The 20,449-nt window shown below is 46.5% G+C and overlaps 1 protein-coding gene across 2 annotated transcripts in view; it reads left to right on the top strand.

The window, feature by feature from the left end:
• The first annotated feature begins 685 nt into the window (after positions 1 to 685).
• The window catches only part of TJP3 (tight junction protein 3), a 69,801-nt gene continuing 50,037 nt past the window's right edge, over positions 686 to 20,449 (top strand). Inside the window, exon 1 of one of the 2 annotated variants that reach the window (XM_087703280.1) lies at positions 686 to 768. Coding sequence is in view for 1 of the 2 variants with exons in the window: in XM_087703279.1 (XP_087559405.1) it covers positions 14,894 to 14,911 (18 nt within the window). In the remaining variant the exon portion in view is untranslated. Of the gene's footprint in view, positions 769 to 14,681; positions 14,912 to 20,449 lie in introns of those variants that run through there. The other variant, XM_087703279.1, reaches the window with a different exon arrangement.

The following is a 20,449-nucleotide window of genomic DNA, read 5'->3' as shown; positions in this document are numbered from 1 at the left end:
GTGTATTATGCGCCAGTATTTTGTCGGTTTGTATACGGAAATCCCACAAGATCTTGACCATCTGATTTTCGATGACTTTTTCAGGCTGATGTTCCCACCCGTTTGTTGCTGTTTTAATATTATAATTTTTGCACAAATTCCAATGGATCATTTGGGCTACTGAATTGTGCCGCAATTTATAATCAGTCTGCGTGATTTTTTTTACAGCAGCTGAGGATGTGATCAACAGTTTCATCAGCTTCTTTGCAAAGTCTGCATTTGGCATCATCAGAGGATTTTTCGATTTTGGCCTTAATGGCATTTGTGCGGATAGCTTGTTCTGGCGCAGCCAGGATTAGTGACTCTGTTTCTTTCTTTAATGTACCTGTTTTTAACCATAACCAAGTTTGTTCACTGTCCACTTTATAATAATAATAATAATTATTATTATTATTAATAATAATAATAATATTAGTAGTAGTAGTATAATAATAATAATGGCACCTGTCATAATGATCATGGCAGCCGCGGCAGAGCCAGGAGCGCTTTCACCTGCTGCTGCCGCCCTGCCCAGGAGGAGCCAAGGGCAAAGGTGCCACCCGCGGGCGCCCTTCTCGCTCCCTCCTCCTCGGTTGGACCAGGAAGGGTTAAACTGGAGGCGGCAGTCAGGCTCTACCGCATACCTGGGCGAAAGGTTCACCTGCGCACCGCCGCCGGGGAGAAGAAAGTTCGCTCCGCCGTGCGGAGGAGCTCGGGGGGGGCTCTCCGTCTTCAACTCCCACCCGGACGGTGAGTACTTCGGGGAGGGGGTGATGATCCCGGACTCCCCCTCCCCTCCCAGCTCTTTCGCCCACAGTTTCCCCTCCTCCGGCGAGGGCTGAATAGGGCGCGGCAGCTTCCCCGTCCTGCCGTTGGCTCGCGGAAGCGCCGAAAAGGAGGATCGGTCGGCAGTCGGCTCTCTCGGGACCCGATCCTGCAAGGCCGGCCCCTCCACCCACACAGTCCCACCGACTTTTGGAGAGCCCCGATTCTGGCCCAGCGAGTTCCCCGGGGGCGCTGAGAAAGGCGCGCAGGGCTCTGCGGAACTCCCTTTCTCATTTGCGCGGTTCTTGCTGCGCCTCTGTAAGGATGGGCTTTGCTTTTTGAGGAGTGCGCCCCTAAAGCACGCCTGGGCAGAGGAGATCCAGGAATGTGGAGCGGGGATCTGGGATCCTGATGGGCGCAGGTTGTGGATCTGGATCGGGAAAGCGGCCAGGATCGGGGATCCTGATGAGTGCACGTTGTGGATCTGGATCTGGAAAGCGGCCAGGATCTGGGTTCCCGGTAGGCGCAGGTTGTGGATCTGGATCGGGAAAGCGGCCAGGATCTGGGATCCTGATGGGCGCAGGTTGTGGATCTGGATCTGGAAAGCGGCCAGGATCTGGGATCCTGATGGGCGCAGGTTGTGGATCTGGATCTGGAAAGCGGCTAGGATCTGGGATCCTGATTGGTGCAGGTTGTGCATCTGGATCTGGAAAACGGTCAGGATCTGGGTTCCCGGTGGGCGCAGATTGTGGATCTGGATCGGGAAAGCGGCCAGCCCGCTTGCAGGTGCCTTAGGATTGCGTTACACTAGCAAACCTCCAGTGGGAACCGTGTACAAATAGAAACTGCTTGGATGGGCGTTCCCATTGTGGCTCCATTGAATGCCTTATTTGATTTTGGAGAGGGCTGTTGTGCTTTCGTTTCCGTTTTCCTTTTCTTTTCTTTGTGCGTTTGAATATCCAGTTCCTTTTTGTTATGAAACTTGCCTTTAAGGAGCCAGAGATGGAGGGAAGGGGGAGGCAGGTTTGGGATTGCCTAGCAAATAGAGCGCAAAATCTTTGGGAAACTGCTGAAACTAAAATAGAAAGGGTCTAATAATATTGGTAGCTCTGGGTTTAGTTTAGAAACGCATTTCACTTCATGCAGGCCACCATTAATCCTGTGAGGTAGGCTGACTTCAAGAGGGAGTAGCTACCTAATCAAAGTCAACATCCGAAGTATTTTGGGGTGCAGTCTGATTCTTCCCATTCCTTTAAAGCTTCGTGTTAACCCTCAGCTGTAGTTGAATAAGCCATAGTATCTCATTTTCCAACCTTGGCCACTTTAAGGCACAAGGACTTCAACTCCCAGAATGCCCCAGCCACCTGGCTGGGGCATTCTAGGAGTTGAAGTCCTTGTGCCTTAAAATGGCCAAGGTTGGAAAACACTGCCATAATGGCTAGGTTCACACATCACCATGACTTAAATCCGATTTAACAGACCATAACAGCTGGCCGCACACATTACAGGAAGAGAAAAAGAAGTAAGGGGTGAAATTGTTTAATAAAACCCACTTGGTACTTCGGCTGTCATTCACCCCTGTCTCTACAAGCTGCAGTGGAATTATAATTTTTAAGATCTGAGTGGGAAGTTAGCCAGTGCATCAGGAGCAAGTGCACAGAATTCGCTTCATGGAACCAAGCTTAAAATAAAACCAGACTTTAATGTTGGCTTCAAGATTTTGTTGTTCAGGTCAACTTCTGGTGTCCTTTGGAGGAAAAATTAACGCTCCCTGTGAGATTAAGATAAGGAAATATCTCTCCATCTTTCGTTGGAGGAAAAACAGATTGGTTTGGAGCCGCGAATTCCAGGGAAAACAAAACTGAATTTTCTGGTCTTTTATTATGTCAATTGTAATCCTATATGCAATAGCGAATTTCATCACTTCTGAAGAACTGCTATTTATTATTTTATCACTTATACCCTGCCCTTGCTTTAGGAGCAAAAGGACATTTAGAATAGAATAACAGAGTTGGAAGGGGCCTTGGAGGTCTTCTAGTCTAACCCCCTGCTTAGGCAGGAAATTCTACACCACTTCAGACAAAGGGTTATCCAATCTCTTTAAAAAATTGCAGGGGACTTATTAATTCATTCCCTCTGAAGTAAATTGGGTCAAGAGAGAAGGGCTGGCCCCAGGTCCCCCAAATGCCTGAGGGCAGAACAGGTAGTCCTCCACTTACAACATTTCACTTAGTGACCATTCAAAATTACAAAGGCAGTAAAAAAAGTGACGTGACCATTTTTCACAGTTACAACCTTCCTAGCATCCCCATGATCAAAAAAATTCAGATGCTTGGCAACTGCTCATACTTATGACCGTTCCAGTGTCCCCGGGATCATGTGGTCATCTTTACTTAGCAACCAGGTTCCTAACTTATCAGTGGTAGGGATTCACTTAACAACTGTGGCAAGAAAGGTCGCAAAATGAGGTAAAACTCAACCAATGCCTCCCGCAACAACAGAAATTTGGGGCTCAATTGTAGTTGTAAGTCGAGGACCACCTGTATGTGCCTCCCCATTTCTAACCCAGCCCTTTTCCCTTCTGCTGATTGGTTCTTTGGGCTGAGAGGGAGGGAGTTGCCCAAAGTTAGCCAATGAGCTTCTGGCACTGAGGTGTGGGAGGGTAACTAGAACCTGAGTTTTCTTGTTGCCAGTCCAGTCCCTTCTCCGTTACACCTGATTGGTTCTTGGTTTGAGAGGGAGGGACTGACTCAAAGTCAGCCAATAAGCATCCATGCTTGGTGGGGCTAGAACTTGAGGTTCTCCACTCCTAACCCAGGACTTTTATCACTACACTTGATTGACACTTTGGGCTGTGAGGGGAAATCAACTCATGAGCTTCTATGTTTAAAGTAGACTTCCAACCACTTCCTTACTACACCTGATTGGTTCTTAAACCAAGAGGGAGAGACTATCCCAAAGACAGCCAATGAGCTTCTGGGGCTGAGTTGCGGGGACCTGAAACCAGCTCTCCCAACACCTAGTCCAGCACCTACACCTACACCATTAAGCCATTTGTCAGATAGGCTCTCCTGCTTGAGCAAGGGGTTGGACTAGATGACCTACAAGGTCCCTTCCAACTCTCTTATTCTAGTCTAAGCCAGCTTGGTTCTGAAGTCGAGAGAGGAGGGTTATCTCAAGACCCTCCATTGGGACTTCCAGGGCTATGGGGGAACAGATTAACAGACTTGGAAAGGGACCTTGTAGGTCATCTAGTCCAACCCCCTCCCTCTGCCCAAGCAGGAGACCTAGCTACACCATTTCTGACAGATGGCAGTCCTGTCTCTTCTTGAAAACTCCCAGTGAAAAAGCTTTGAACCGAACCCAACTCTCCACAAAGTCCATGTTCACTACTCCAGCGCCTTCACAATGGCTCCCTTTGTTTTTTGCTGCAAAGCATTTACCCAGGCACCCCTTGGATGCTGTTCTGTGGGGAGGAGATACCGGAGAGGAAGGACTCAAGATCTCAAGCTGATTAGAGAAGGGGAACTAAAATTCTTTGCGGTGTTTGACCTCTGTTGAATTTATCTAGGACTGACAGCCAGCCACACCACCAAAAGAAAAAGAAAAAGTAGTTTATTTGCAGGGTGTGACTTTTGTAGAAAGGAATTGACCTTGTGGCTAATTTTAGGTTTTAGCGTTTACAGCGTGCTTCTGTCTCCACGCTGTTGTCGCCTGTTGATGACGTCAGCTACGCGGTTTCATCGAGCGCGCTTTAGTCGAACACGGTTTTGTGGTGGAACCCTATCCAGCCACCCTGTCTCTACCCCAGATTGAGGGATTACACATTACAGGGTATTTTAAAAAGGGAGAAATCCTTGATTAAGGACCATTTGTTTAACAACCAAAGTTATGATGGTGTTGCAAAAAGTAACCACAACCACTCCTCACAATAACAATCATTGCAGTGTCCTCCTATGATCATGGTGCTTTAGAACCAGCATGGCATTACAATGTTTGTGTTGCCCCTTGGCAGCCGACACCAAGCTGGCAGGAATCGCCAACAATCCAGAAGAAAGGCTTAAGATACAAAAGGATCTTGACAGATTTGAACCTTGGGCGCTATCTAACAAAATGGAATTCAATGGTGAAAAAAGTTCTACATTTAGGCAAGAAAACCCAAGTGTAGTATAGGTGGTACCTGGCTCAATAATAATAACCATGAGAGGGATCTTGGAGTCCAAGTGGACAGTCACTTAAAGATGAGCCAGCCGTGTGCAGCAGCTGCCAAAAAAGCCAACACAGTTCTAGGCTGCATAAACAGAGGGATAGAATCAAGATCACATGAAGTGTTAATACCAATTTATAATGCCTTGGTAAGGCCACACTTGGAATACGGCATTCAGTTTTGGTCACCACGATGTAGAAAAGATGTGGAGACTCTAGAACAGTGATGGGCAACCTTTTTGGCGTGGTGTGTCAAAAATCGGCAAAAAATCAAGCATAACTCGCGTTGTGTGTCACTTCGACAAAAACATAATTTTGCGCAATTTATAGTTTAAACTACAAAAATGTATAATGGCGCTCACAGTTCCCGTTGGCACTCCGCTGTTCCCTGCTGTGGTGCGGTCGTAACCGACAGTCCCAGGAGTAGACTCTCTGTGCCGGCCTGACTGGAGAGAGGTGCACACTGTTCCCGCGCTCCTCTCCTGCGGGTCCTCCCTCGCCGCGCTGATGACGTGTGTGCGCACGGCACGCACGCCTTACCAGCAGCCCCTGCGCTCAGAAAGGGGCAGCGGCGATACAGTAAGTGAGTGTGGGCGGGGGAGATCACACATCCCGCCCCCTCCCCCGTTCCTCCAGCACAGATTCTTTCATCCTCGGCGGCCGTGCAGGAGCCGAGGATGAATCGCATGAAATCCTGTGCGTGTCACCCCAAATGGCTACGCGTGTCAGCACTGACACGCGTGTCATAGGTTCGCCATCACTGCTCTAGAAAGAGTGCAGAGAAGAGCAACAAAGAGGATTAGGTTGCTGGAATTGGGCATGTCTAGTTTAATGAAAAGTAGGACCCGGGGTGACATGACAGAAGTGTTCCAATATCTCAGGGGTTGCCACAAAGAAGAGGGAATCAAGCTATTTTCCAAAGCACCTGCAGGCAGGCCAAGAAGCAATGGGTGGAAACTAATCAAGGAGAGAATCAACCTAGAACTAAGGAGAAATTTCCTGTGAGAACAATCAGTCAGTGGAACAACTTGCCTCCAGAAATTGTGAATGCTCCAACGCTGAAAGTTTTGATGAAGAGATTGGACAACCATTTGTCTGAAATGGTATATTATAGGGTTTCTGCCTGGGTTGGATTAGAAGACCTCAAGGTTCCTTCCAACTCTGTTAATCTGCTTTTTTGTTTATTCTGGTCACATGATTGCCAATTGCTATCTTCTTAGGGGGGTTTTAACCAGCAAAATCAATTAGAGAAAGCAGATTCACTTAGTGATTATGTGATTTGCTTAATGACCACAGCAAAAAAGGTATTAAAATCAGACTCACTTAATGAATACATCGCATGATCGCAACCAAACATCCCAATTCTGATCATAAGGGGAGGATTACCTGTAAGATGTTGGATGCTGATGAGCATGACGCCCTCTGCTGTTCACTCCCATATATGGCATCTCAGAACTGAAACAACCAGCAAAGTTGTATAACTCTTGTCGGATAAGGCTAAAACGGTATACAGGTAGTTCCTAGTTCATTTAATGACCGTTCAAAATTACAACGGCACTGAAAAAAGTGACTTACAACAGTTTTTCACAGTTATGACCTTTGCATCATCCCCATGGTCATGTGATCAAAACTCAGATGCTTGGCAACTGGTTCATATTTATGACCGTTGCTACGTCCCACGGTCACATGATCCCCCTTTGTGATCTTCTCACATGCAAAATCAAGGGGAACGCAAGGTTCATTCCACAATCGGGCTGCTAACTTATCAACCACAGTGATTCACTTAGCAACCGTGCCAAGAAAAGTCATAAAATGGGGCAAAATTCACTTACCAAATGTCTCACTTAGCAGCAGAAATTTTGGGCTGCATTTTTCGTCATAAATTGAGACCTGCCTGTATAAATAAATTTATATTCCGCCCAGCGTTGAGATGGACAGAATATAAATTTAATAATAAAACAATCAAATTAATGAGTAAAACACCAATATTATTTATTTACTTACTTATTGTTATTTGTTTATTTATACCCTACATTTATTATTTTTACGAATAACACAAGGTGGCGCACATATCCAGGACACTTCAATCCTTCTACGTATTGGTTGCTATCTTGGGAACATCCCATAATTTAAGGCTGTGATGGTGAACCTATGACACTGGTGGCATGAGGAGCCCTCTCTGCGGGCATGCAAGCCGTCGCGTGCGCCTCCTGCCGGCCAGCTGATTTTCTGGGCTCCGCCCAGGGGTGGGTTTCTCGCCCCGTTCCAACCGGTTCTGTTGGAACGGGGCCGGCGGCGTCCTCGTGCACGCGCGCAGTGCACGCATGCATACTAGCGCCTGTGCGATGCTCCAGCTGCTCCTGGAGGATCGTGCAGGTGCTGTATGCGTTCTGCGCATGCATGGAAGCGCAGAACTCGTCAAAACCGGGTAAGAAACGCGGGCGGGCGGGTGGATCCTTCGGCGTTCCCGGAAGTTACTTACTTCCGGGTTCGCCGACCAACCGGTTCGCGGGGACCGCCGCGAACCGCCTGAAACCCACCCCTGGCTCCACCACACATTTGGGAGACACATGTGCATGCGTGGGGGCTGCGTGCTAATGTGCGGGGGGTGGGCGAGCACAGGGGAATTGCTGTGCTCCACCCCACCCTCCATTTTTGGTGTCGGGAGGCTTCAGGGAGGGCCTCTGGAGCCTGTGGCAGGCCGTTTTCACTCTCTCAGAGGCTCAAGGAAAGCCTCCGGAGTCTGGGGAGGGAGAAAACACCCACCCCACCCTGCCATGGTACAGGAGGCCGGGTAAGCCTCACGGGGGGATGGATGGGTGTTCACACCAGTGGTGGGTTTCAAACTTTTTTAGAACCTCTTCTGTAGGTGTGGCCTGCTTTGTGGGAGTGGCTTGCCAGCCATGTGACCAGGTGGGAGTGGCTTGGCAGTCATGAGACTGAGTGGGAGTGGCTTGTCAGTCATGTGACTGGGTGGGTGTGGCCAACTTGTAAAATGTGGTGAAAATCATTTAACAACGCTCTTGCTTAGCAACCAAAATGTTGGCTCAGAAACTCTGGCATTTGAAGCACGCAAGTCTTAAAGCTATCAAGTTACAAGACGCTCACAGCCCTAACCCTTTAGAAAAAAAACCCAGGGGTGTTCAAACTTGACAGCTTTAAGACTTGTGGACTTCAACTCCCAGAATTCCTCCTCCAGTCATGTTGGCTCAGGAACTCTGTCATTTGAAGCATGCAAGTCTTAAAGCTGTCAAGTTACAAGACCCTCACACCTCTAACCCTTTAGGAAAAAAAACCCCAGGGGTGTTCAAACTTGACAGCTTTAAGACTTTAAGGTTTAGATAGGACTTAGAGGTGGGCAGGGCGAATGGTGAGCCAGCCAATCAGTGAGCGGCAGGCGGGGCAAGTGGTGGGGACGGGCGGGGGGAGAGAGCTGGAACCGGTTCTAAACGGCACCGTAGATTTGTGGAACCTCTTCTTTAGAAGAGGTCAGAACTGGCAGGAACCCACCCCTGGTTCACATGCGCATGTGCAGAACGGCGGACGCATTGCAGTGTGGGTGTGGGTGTGGGCAGGAGGAAAAGGTTAGCCATCACTGATTTAAGGGTTTGTTTCTGAGCAAAGCTTCTTCAGTTGTCCTTGTCAATTGTCTCTTCTATTTGTGCATCTAAAGAAGATGACAAATATAGACTGTTTTTGTTGACTGATTACATCAGATCAGTGTTTCTCAACCGAGCCTGTCGGGGGAATGCTAGGGATTGGAGTCCATGTCTCTTCACTGCATCAGATTAAAGGTTCCATTCCTTCACTAAAGATCAATTAAAAGTTATTTTCTCTCTTGCTTTCTAAGGTGCACAGAAGTTTGAAAACCAACTTTTTTTTTTAAAGAGACGGGGTGTGTTCAGCCGTTGTAAAAGATTGGGGGATGCCTAATTACAATTAAGGCAGAGAACAATCCCCCCTCCACCAAGCTTTTGAGATGCTGATCCCAAGCCCATTTCCAAAGGAAAATCGGATTTTAAGAAATTCTCTAGGTTTGACCTCTGCGGGAAAACAGATCCGCCATTTTCAATCCTGCAACTACCATACCCTGTTGGAAGAAATGCCCTTCTGGGTTCAGCTCCAGGTGGGGAAAAAGACACTGGAAACATGGAGGATGCTAGGAAAGATGGTTTAATGGTGGACAGGACCACATGGTTTGAGCTTCTGAACAGAAAAGGGGGGAATCACATGCTTCCAGATGTTGGGTGAAGAAGAAAAAGAAACTGAGATTTAGTTTTTAAACACTTAAACACATTGACAAAAACATACATAAAACTTACAAATAACGGTGCATCTTTACAAATATTGTTTCCCCCGCTATACATTCTAATTTTACACTTATGGTCCTTTTATTTCTTACTCCTTTACTTAATAATCTATGTTTGGTCACTTGTATCGGAGTGCCTGGGTTTTATACCCTCCCTGGGCTTTTGAATTTGAGCTTGTATTTGATTGGTTGTCTGACTCCCAGTAGGTTGTCCTGAGTCCCAAGCTTGGTTGACTCTTGCTGGGTGATGATGTAATGAAAGGGCTTTGGGATTCCTATTATGGCTCTGCCTGAAGGAGGGAGCTCTTTGTTATGTAGAATAGACTCCAGGCCTTAATGGCCCATGAACAAAGGTGTGGCATGGTGGTCTTGAGTTTCTGCCACCCTTTTAGGGGAAATATTCTGCCCTTTTAATATTTCCTATAATATTTCATTTTTCTGGGAGAGGGTTGAATGCTAACTTCCTACAACCCATACACCTGAAAGGACTTCAGGCTGGCTAAGGCCGGCTCGGCCTAGTTAATTTAGCATGTTTGCAGTATTTGAGATTTTGTTATAATCTGGGATTTACCTTTGACCTCTGCTGAGCAATTCCCCCCCCCTCACCTTTTTTTTTTTTGCCTGCTAACTCCAGTCCAAACCTTCCACAACAAATATTGACCCTGGGAGCAGAAGGGGAAACTAGAGTTACCTGCAGTTTACTAAATTCGGAGAGATATGCAGAGGGAAGGTCAGCCGTTTTTTTTCAGGCTGAACGTTGGTTTTTGAAACCCCACTGCGTGTTTCGAATTCACCTCCTGGGTGACACTAGTAGACATTGGCCAAATAAAGGAAGGAAACTTTCGAACCCCCAAGTCTGTAAGACACCAGCCAGTGATCAGCAGGTCTGATTTTTTTAAAAAAAGAAAGATGCAAAGGAATTATCCACAAAGGCACGCAAGAACTGACTTTTCATCTAGGTTTTAGAGCCAGCTTGGTTTAGGGGTGAAGGCAACAGCAAGAAAGCAGGAGATTGTGTTGATCTAGGGCAGGGGTGTGAAACTCGATTTGGGGTGGGGCGGGGCATGGTCAGGGTGGGTGTGGCCAGTTTGACGTCACTCATGGCGGGGCACCTGTGGCGGTTCAAACACTTTGCCAGTGAAAATGGGTTTCTGAGCTCCATTTTTGGTTGGGACAGCCTCCTGCAACCCTCTGCCAGGAAAAATGGAGCTCGGGGGTGGGGGCTACGTGTGGCCCTCCCCATCTCCATTTTTGCTGGCAGAAGCACCTTTGCTGTTTCTAGGGTGGCCCCCACAGGCCAGATTGAAGCACCCGTGGGGCGGATCCGTGCCCCGGGCTTTGAATTTGAACCCCCTGATCAGTGGTGGGTTTCAAAAAATTTTGGAACCTACTCTGTGGGTGTGGCCTCCTTTGTGGGAGTGGTTTGCCAGCCATGTGACCTGGTGGGAGTGGCTTGCCGGCCATGTGTTTTCTTTCTCTCTCTCTCTCTCTCCCCTTCCTTCCTTTTGTCTCTCTGTCCCTTTTTTCATTTTTTCTTTCTTTCTTTGTTTCTCTTTCTCTCTGTGTGTGAGCCTCTCTCTCTCTCTCTCTCTCTCCTTCCTTCCTTTTGTCTCTCTGTCCCTTTTTCCTTTTTTTCTTTCATCTCTCTCTCACTTTTTCTTTCTTTTTTCTTTTTTCTTCCTTTCTTCCTTTCTTTCTCTTTCTCTCTCTGTGTGAGTCTCTCTCTCTCTCTCTCTCTCTCTCTCTCTCTGTGTGTGTGTGTGTGTGTGTGTCAGTGGTGGGTTTCAAAAAATTTTGGAACCTCTTCTGTAGGTGTGGCCTGCTTTCTGGTGGAACCTCTTCTAACCGGTTCGGTAGATTTGACGAACCGGTTCTATCGAACTGATGCGAACTGGTAGGAACCCACCTCTGCCCCTGATCTAAGAGGTGACATGATAGCAGTGTTCCAATATTTAGGGGCTGCCACAAAGAGGAAGGGGTCAAGTTATTATCCAAAGCAGCTGAGGGCAGGACAAGAAGTACTGGTTGGAAATTAATCAAGGACAAAGTATAAATTTCTTGACAGAAAAATTAATCAGTGGATCCTTCAGAATAGCGATATCGCTTAGACTTATATACCGCTTTACAGTACTTTATAGTCCTCTCTAAGCGGTTTACAAAGTCAGCCTATTGCCCCCAACAATCTGGCTCCTCATTTTACCCACCTCGGAAGGCGTGGCACGACAAAACCGCGCTCGTCAAAATAACGGCGACTAAAGCCGCTACGTCATCACCGCGACATCATCACCATGGCGACAACAGCGCGGCTACAGAAGGGCACTTTAAAACAGCGCGGCGGCAGAAAGCCGATTTAAATTAAGGTAAGGGTTAGGATTAGGTTTAGGGGTTTGGTTTAGGGTTAGGTTTAGGGTTAGGGTTAGGGTTAGGGTTAGGGTTAGGGTTAGGGTTAGGGTGCTGAGTGCTTCGGAAAGCACGGATTTGCCCTCCGCGGTTATGTCGTCGCGCTAGGGTCGCCTTTTTCCTTAGCGCTTCGAACGGCGCAGATTTGCCCTCCGCGCTTATGTCGGCGCGGATAAGGACTTCACGGTATTGTGGGTGAACCCTCGGAAGGATGGAAGGCTGAGTCAACCTTGAGCCAGTGAGATTTGAACTGCCAAATGGAAGGCAGCTGGCAGTCAGCGGAAGTAGCCTGCAGTACTGCACTCTAACCACTGCGCCACCTCGGCTCATAGAAGTTGAGGGTGCTCCATCACCGGAGGTTTTTAAGAAGATCAATATCAGCCATTTGTCTGATATTGGTACAGGTCTTCTCCTTGAGCATGGGGTTGGACTAGAAGACCTCGAAGGTCCCTTCCGACTCTGTTATTCTGTTAAACGGGAGAAAGAGCTGCAATCTAAATTGTGAATTCTAGTCCCACCTCAGGCATGAAAGCCGGCTGGGTGGCTTTGAGCCAGTCACTCTCCCCTCAGCCCATGACCTCAGGCTCAGCTGACAGGCTGATGAGTCAGCTCCTGTCACAACCAATGGATTAACACTGAGTGGATCTGAAGAAGAAGAAGAAGAAGAAGAAGAAGAAGAAGAAGAAGAAGAAGAAGAGGAGGAGGAGGAGGAGGAGGAGGAGGAGGAGGAGGAGGAGGAGGAGGAGGAGGAGGAGGAGGAGGAGGAGGAGGAGGAGGAGGAGGAGGAGGAGGAGGAGAAGATGAAGAAGAAGAGAGTGATAATAAAATGTATGAGAAGGGGAGGAGGAGGAAGACATGGAAGAAGGAAGAAGAGGAGGAGGCAGAGGAAAAAGGAGGAGGAGGAGGAGAGTGATAATAAAATGTATGAGAAGGGGAGGAGGAGGAGGAGGAGGAGAAGAAGAAAGTGGTAATAAAATGTATGAGAAGGGGGGAGGAGGAGAAGGAGGAGGAGGAGGAGGAGGAGGAGGAGAAGAAAGGAGGAGAAGAAGAAGAACCTTGCACTCTGCTAAGTCAATAAATCAATACAGCAGCCAAAAACGAACCGTGGGAATACTGGTGCTTTAAGCTAATTCATTGCTGGGAAACACACCAGCATAAGTAATGAAGCATGGCAGCATTGCTAAAGCTGGCATTAGGGATATATTATTGGGATATTTTAGGCTAAAAAAAAAATCTGCAGAATGTACCCAGGCCCCTATCCATGCTCCTTGTAACTACCCAAGTTCACGGCATAGAAAACCACCACCTTTGTTAATCCGGCAGACCAAGGCTGGAAACTTTTAAAAGTTTGTGTGGTTAAAGATACGGCCGAGTGGTTCAGACACCAGGCTAATTAATATTCTAATTCCGCCTTAGGCACGAAAGCCAGCTGGGTGGCTTTGGGTTAACCCTTCTCTCTCAGCCTTCGATGACAATGTCAAGCGCCAATAACAAGCCAATTCCTATTGCAGTATTCAGATGAGCATCTGGCATAGAGCGAGGAAGGGGGGTTTGACTAGATGACCTCTAAATTCTCTTCCCTGTGATTTTTAGGAATCTTTCAATCCCTGGGGAAATCATGCGAGCTTATTCATTTAGCTTTCCTGGCAAGAATGTTCTAGAACAGAGGTCTGCGATGAACGGTTGCAGGAACTAGGCATGGCTAGTCTGGAGAAGAGAATTACCACAGGAGACAGGATAACCATCTTCCAATATTGGAGCGGCTGCCACAGAGAGGTCAAGACAGTCGTGAAATTCAATTAATTTTTTTTTACTACCAGTTCTGTGGGCGTGGCTTGGTGGGCGTGGCAGGGAAAGGCTACTGCAAAATCCCCATTCTCACCCCACTCGGGGGCCAGCCAGAGGTGGTATTTACCGTTTCTCCGAACTACTCAAAATTTCCGCTACCGGTTCTCCAGAACCCATCAGAACCTGCTGAATTTCACGGTTCCACCACAAAACCGTGTTCGACTAAATCGCGCTTGACGAAACCGCGTAGTTGACGTCATCAACAGCGTGACAACAGCACGGAGACAGAAGCATGCTGTAAACGCTAAACCTAAAATTAACCCCTAAACCTAAACTAACCCCCCTAAACCTAATCCTAAACCTAAACCTAAACCTAAACCTTAACCTAACCCTAAACCTAACCCTAAACCTAACCCTTACCTTAACTTGAATCGGCTTGCTTTCAAAGCGCTATTTAAAGCGCCCTTCTTTCTCCGCGCTCGCTGTTGTCGCCCTGTTGATGACGTCAGCGACGCGGTTTAATCGGGCGCGGCTTAGTCGAGCGCGGTTTTGTCATGCCACGGAATTTCACCCCTGGGTCAAGCTATTTCCCAAGGCACCCCTAAGGCCAGAGAAGGAACAATGGATGGAAACTGACCAAGGAGAGATTCAACCTGGAAATAAGGAGAAATTTTCTGACAGTGAGAACAATCAACCCATGGAACAGAAGTTGCCTTCGGAAGTTGTGGGAGCTTCATCCCTGGAAGCTTTCAAGAAGAGACTGGCCTGCCCTCTGTCAGAAATGTGGTCTGCTTGGGCAAGGGGTTGGACTAGATGACCTACAAGGTCCCTTCCAACTCTGTTAATCTGAAATCAATGGATCAAGAATCAATTGATCTGCGGGGGGGAAAACACCAACCCCAGAATCTGCTCTGGAAGGGAAAAATATACACCAGGAAGGCAAACAAAGAGGAGGTGGGAATCAAAAGCCCTTATTCTCTTGCAGATCACTCTGGCTTCGGTGCCAGCTGCAGCCAAATGGGTGGCTGAAAACGGCTGTCCCAAGGTTTTCCTAACATCCACAGAAGCCTCCGGACTTAACAACAGCTTTGGCAGAGAACTGGCGTGCTCTGGCTGGCCCCACCTGGAATCCGTGCGTGTGAGTGGTGAGGCTTCACCTGACCCAGGTGCCTGGGCGGAGCTTGGGAACTCAAGGAAAGGGGCGGAGGGGAATTCAGGGGGCGGCTCTGCTTCCTCTGCCAGCCTGTTTTTCTAGGGAAAAGCTCATCTGGAGCAGGTACAACAAAGTCTTCCCAGGATGGGGATGGGTTCCGGAACACCGTGAGCCCCCTCCTCCCTCCTTAAAACTTCTTGGAACCAGCCTGTTTTGAGGGAGATGGTGAGCAGGTCAGGGGGCAACTCAGCAACATGGCTGTGCGGTTTGAGGCAAGTTCAAATGCAAAAAATAATAATAATGTGTGTTTGTGTATGTTTGTCCACTAACTAGCTGGCTGTGCTGCAAAAAAAAAAAAAAATGGGGAATTCCTGGTGGGAAAAGTTTGCACTCCCCCAATTAAATCTTGGATGATTTGATCCCGCCAGACAGGAGGTGGGGGGATTTGGGCCCAGCATTTTCAAGGTAAAACCAGGTGTGCAATGGGAGCTGGTCTGGGCACAAAGGTGATTTTATTTATATATAGGTTGTTCCGGCTGGGCAGTTCCAAAGCACGCTTGAGGTTTCAACGATTGCAACATTAGTTTAATGAAGTTGAAAAATGTTTCCGCCGTTTTCCTTGTAAACACCTCTCTGGCTGGGTGGCTGAGAAACAATGAAGGGGGCGAAGTGGGTTTGGGGCACTGGAAGAATGCAGGTCATTGAATTGTTCACAGTCAACGTCTCGGCATGCGTGTGCGGTGTGATTGTTTTGTGTTTTGGGGTGGAATGTGGTTTCTACGACGGGTGGCTGAAGTCCAAGTATCACCTTCCCAAGAAGGAAATAGGCTACTACTACTACCGAGGACTCAAATCCTGTTCTCTGCTGAGCCCAGGGCCTTTTTGAAATGGGAAAAGGCTGCTGCTTTCTCTTCTCCAGATCTCGGTGTCCCTGATAGTGAATGGACAAAGATCAGGCAGTCATTCAACCCGTGTATTCCTGTTGAATGGGGAGAATGCCCTGTGGGGAGGGGGTGGGGGGTGGGAGAGACTTTCCTGCTTGTAAAAAGGTTGAATTGTGGACATTGGGAAGGTGATGGTGGCAGTCATATTCATTATATTTCTTTTCTTTTATTTTGTCAAGCATGTGTATAAGATAACAGCTATAAAGTATAATAAACATGATGATGATGAATACAGGAAATGGATACGAATAAGTGGGGACAGTAGGACAGGGATGTTAGCCACACTGGTGTGCTTATGCATGGCCCTTACAGACCTCTTAGGAATGGGGTGAGGTCTTGGGGGAAAAAAAAATACCCCATCAGAGTTAGACATAACTAGGAAAAAAAATTTGGCCTGTGCGGAAGGAGATAGGCTCACCCTCGAACTAAAAAATAAAGGGGAATTGGAATATTATGAAGTCTGGAACAGATTTTATTCTTGGTATAAGGCAAGGTGACAAGAATGGAACAAACTTTAAATGATGTGATTGGATGGAAGGATAGATAATGTATTAAGTAGGCTAATAGCTATTTGATGAGATTATCGGTATATAATGTGATTGTGTATGGTCAATACGACTTTGCGGTGTTGCACTGTTTTAAGTGTAAAAACCATTAAAATATTTTTTTTTTAAAAAGGAATGGGGTGAGGTCAACAGTAGACAGTTTAAGGTTAATTCTTTTTTTGGGGTGGGGGGATGAAACCACAGATCAGGTAGAGCATTCCAGGCGTTGACCACTCTGTTGCTGAAGTCATATTTTCTGCAATCGAGTTTGGAGCGGTTTACCTTTCTATTGTGTGTTCTTGTGTTTTTGAAGCTGAAGTAGTCAGATCAGGGTTATAATGAGATAAATTAAAGACTTCCAGATAGCTATAACGTCACCAGCCCAGGAAAGGAAGTTTGTCACCGGCTGCGACAGCTCCCATTATATTCTGAGGGAACTGTTTGCCTTTCCAGAGAGTTATGAGTTATGGGGGCAAAGCACAAAGAATGCCATTTTTTTTCCACGTGGCCTTCCATGAGAAAGGCTCCCCCCTGAGCTTGTGAGATATTTTTGTGGGGGGGATCCTGGATTGTGGGTCTGTGACATACGAGGTTGCGGGTTCGATGAAAAAGAAACAAGAAACCAGGAATGGACGAGAAATGTTTAGTCTGCTGGAGTGTTTGGAGAGCCTTTGCCGGTTCATGGCAAGCCATTATAAGATTGATGAGTTCTCAGAGGTCATCTAGTCCCACCCCCTGCTTCATGTAAGGAATCTTCTTAATGTTTCAGACAGGGGAGTTTCAATTGGAAACTCTCCATGGAGGAGGAGTCCTCTGTTTTAGGCAAAATTGTCTGAATGACAATGAGACAATTGTCTGAATTGTCTAATTGCTGAATGTAATCCTGCCTTAGGCCTGAAAGCCGGCTGGATGACTTTGGGCCAATCACCAGGAGACAGGGAGTTCTAGTCCTGCCTTAAGTATGAAAGCCAGTTGTGTGACTTTGGGCCAATCACCAGGAGACAGGGAGTTCTAGTCCCTCCTTAAGCATGAAAGTCAGATGACTTTGAGTCAATCATCAGCAGACAGGGAGTTCTAGTACCGCCTTAAGCATGAAAGCTGACTGGGTGACTTTGGGCTAGTCCCTCTCTTAGTCCAACCCACCTCTCAGGGTTGTTGATGTGACAATAGAAGGAAGAAGGAGTATTAAATATGTTCGACACCTAGAGTTATTTATAAAAATTTGTTGCTGCTGTTGTTAGTTGTGAAGTCATGTCCGACCCATCGTGACCCCATGGACAACGTTCCTCCAGGCCTTCCTGTCCTCTACCATCCTCTGGAGTCCATTCAAACTCACACCGACTGCTTCAGTGACTCCATCCAGCCCCCTCGTTCTCTGCCGTCCCCTTCTTCTTCTTTTGCCCTCCATCTTCCTCAGCATGAGGCTCTTCTCCAGGGAGTCCTTCCTTCTCACCAGGTGGCCAAAGTATCTGAGTTTCCTCTTCAGGATCTGGCCTTCTAAAGAGCAGTCAGGGTTGATCTCCTCTAGGGCTGACCGGTTGGATGGCCTTGCAGTCCAAGGGGCTTGCAGGAGTCTTCTCCAGCACCAGAGTTCAAAGGCCTCCATTTTCAATTTATAAAAATATAACATGAATAAATAAATAATCCAGAAATTTGTGCCAAGGCTGAATTTCCTTTCTTTAATTTCCTGTATTTCCAGCTTTCCCATTGGAACTATAAAACCAACGTATTGGTCAACCAAGCCCGAATAATTTTTTTATTCTATTCCTTGAATGAATTATTTTAAAATACAGATAGTCCTCAACTTATAATAGTTTGTTTAGTGACCCTTCAAAGTTACAACAGCAGTGAAAAAAGTGACCTATGACTGTTTCCGCACAACCGTCACATGATCAAAATTCAGGTGCTTGGCCACTGGTTCATATTTACGACGGTTGCAATGTCCTGGGATCATGTGATCAATTTTCTGCAACCTTCTGACAAGCCAAGTTGGTGGGGAAGCCAGATGGCCTTAACAACCGGGTTACTAATTTAACAGCTACAATGATTCACTTAACAACTATGGTAAGAAAAATAGTAAAATAGGGCAAAAATCAAAATTTAACAAATGTTTTACTTGGCAACATGACAGACTTGAGCATTGGGCGCTATCTAATAAAATGAAATTCAGTGGTGAAAAGAGTAAGGTTCTACATTTAGGCAAGAAGAACAAAATGCACAGGTACAGTATAGGTGGTACCTTGCTCAATAGTAGTAACTGTGAGGGGGATCTTGGAGTCCTAGTGGACAACCATTTAAATAGGAGCCAGCCGTGTGCAGCAGCTGCCAAAAAAGCCAACACAGTTCTAGGCTGCATCAACAGAGGGAGAGAATCAAGATCACGTGAAGTCAGTGGTGGGTTTCAAAAATTGTTCGAACCTACTCTGTGGGTGTGGCCTCCTTTGTGGGAGTGGCTTTCCACCCATGTGACCGGATGGGAGTGGCTTGACACCCATGTGACCGGATATGAAGATGCCGACGACACTTGTCAGAACCACCTTAAATTACCTCTCACACAGCCCTGGCATGCATAAGAATATGATGCAAACTTGTTTTTTAAAAGGCATCTTTGGTTTGCGTTGAAACAACTTCAACACACGCAATGTTCTGATTGCACCACAAACGCAGTAGTCATCCTTACCTTTCACAGAGGCCCTGAGTTTTATAAATATGAGCTTGATAGTGTAGAATAATCATATCCAAGGACCAGTGGTGGGTTTCAAAAAAGTTTGGAACCTCTTCTGTAGGTGTGGCCTGCTTTCCGGGTCCACTGGTGGAACCTCTTCTAACCAGTTCGGTAGATTTGACGAACCGGTTCTACCGAATAGGTGCGAACGGTAGGAATCCACCTCTGCGTGAAGTGTTAATACCACTTTATAATGCCTTGGTAAGGCCACACTTGGAATACTGCATTCAGTTTTGGTCACCACGATGTAGAAAAGATGTGGAGACTCTAGAAAGAGTCCAGAAAAGAGCAACAAAGAGGATTAGGGGACTGGAGACTAAACATATGAAGAACGGTTGCAGGAACTGGGTACGTCTAGTTTAATGAAAAGAAGGACTAGGGGAGACATGATAGCAGTCTTCCAATATCTCAGGGGTTGCCACAAAGAAGAGGGAGTCAGACTATTCTGCAAAGCACCTGCGGGAAGGATAAGAAGCAATGGGTGGAAACTGTTCAAGGAGAGAAGCAACTTAGAACTGAGGAGAAATTTCCTGACAGTTAGAACAATTAATCAATGGAACAACTTGCCTCCAGAAGTTGCAAATGCTCCAACACTGGAAGTTTTAAAGACGTTATTGGATAATCATTTGTCTGAAGTGTGGTAGGGTTTCCTGCCTAATCAGGGGGTTGGACTAGAGGACCTCCAAGGTCCCTTCCAACTCTGATATATAATTATGTATTATATCATATCATATATTATTTTATTATATTTACATATATTTTGGGGTCAATTGTGGTCGTAAGTCAAGAACTACCTGTGCTACCATTTTTTTCAACAAAGAAGCAACTTTGGTCTTGGATAACACTGTGTGTGCGAAGGGAACCTTTCTCCTTTATTGCCATTTTACTTCTTTTTTTTAACTTTGGATCCATTAAGCATCATTAACAATTAAAGCTACATGCTGGCTCTGTATGAGAGAGGGTGGATGATGGGATCAGAAGATGAGCACAGTTTGAATGGAGGAAGAAACCTGTGCTATCCTGATGATTCTGTACTACTCTAACCATTGAAACTGCCCCTAATCTGAAAAGTCTAGTGCAGGAAGTCCTTGACTTACAACAGTTCGTTTAACGACCGTGTCAAAGTTACAACAGCCCTGGAAAAATTGTAAATTCATATTCACAAAATTCAGGTGCTCGCAGGTAGGAATTGGATATGTATTTGTATGGTTGGTAATTATATAAAAGAAAGGATCGATGGACAGGTAATCTGACTGACTACACATACCTATGCAATGGATATAAAATGTAATTGTTGTAAGATCCACTCACTATATTGAAATGTTTATGCCAGAAAGGTTGTACTATGTCAAATGTTTTTAAGGTTTATCTAATAAAAAACTTTTTAAAAAATTCAGATGCTTGGCAACTCGCGTGTATTTATGACGCTTGCACTGTCCCGGAGTCACATGATCCCATTTTGCGACCTTCGGACAAGTCAATGAAGAAGTCAGGTTCACTTAACAACCGTGTTACTAACTTAACAGCCGCAGCGATTCACTTAACAGCTGTGGCAAGAAATGTCTTCAGAAGGGACAAAACTTGCTTACAAAACCC

The sequence above is a fragment of the Thamnophis sirtalis genome, unplaced genomic scaffold, assembly GCF_051295495.1.
Source record: "Thamnophis sirtalis isolate CommonGarterSnake01/CBP01778 unplaced genomic scaffold, rThaSir2_p1.2 scaffold_1, whole genome shotgun sequence".
NCBI classification, from domain to species: Eukaryota; Metazoa; Chordata; class Lepidosauria; order Squamata; family Natricidae; genus Thamnophis; species Thamnophis sirtalis.
The sequence above is the reverse complement of the archived record's forward strand: the minus strand, read 5'-3'. Positions and strand labels throughout refer to the sequence as shown.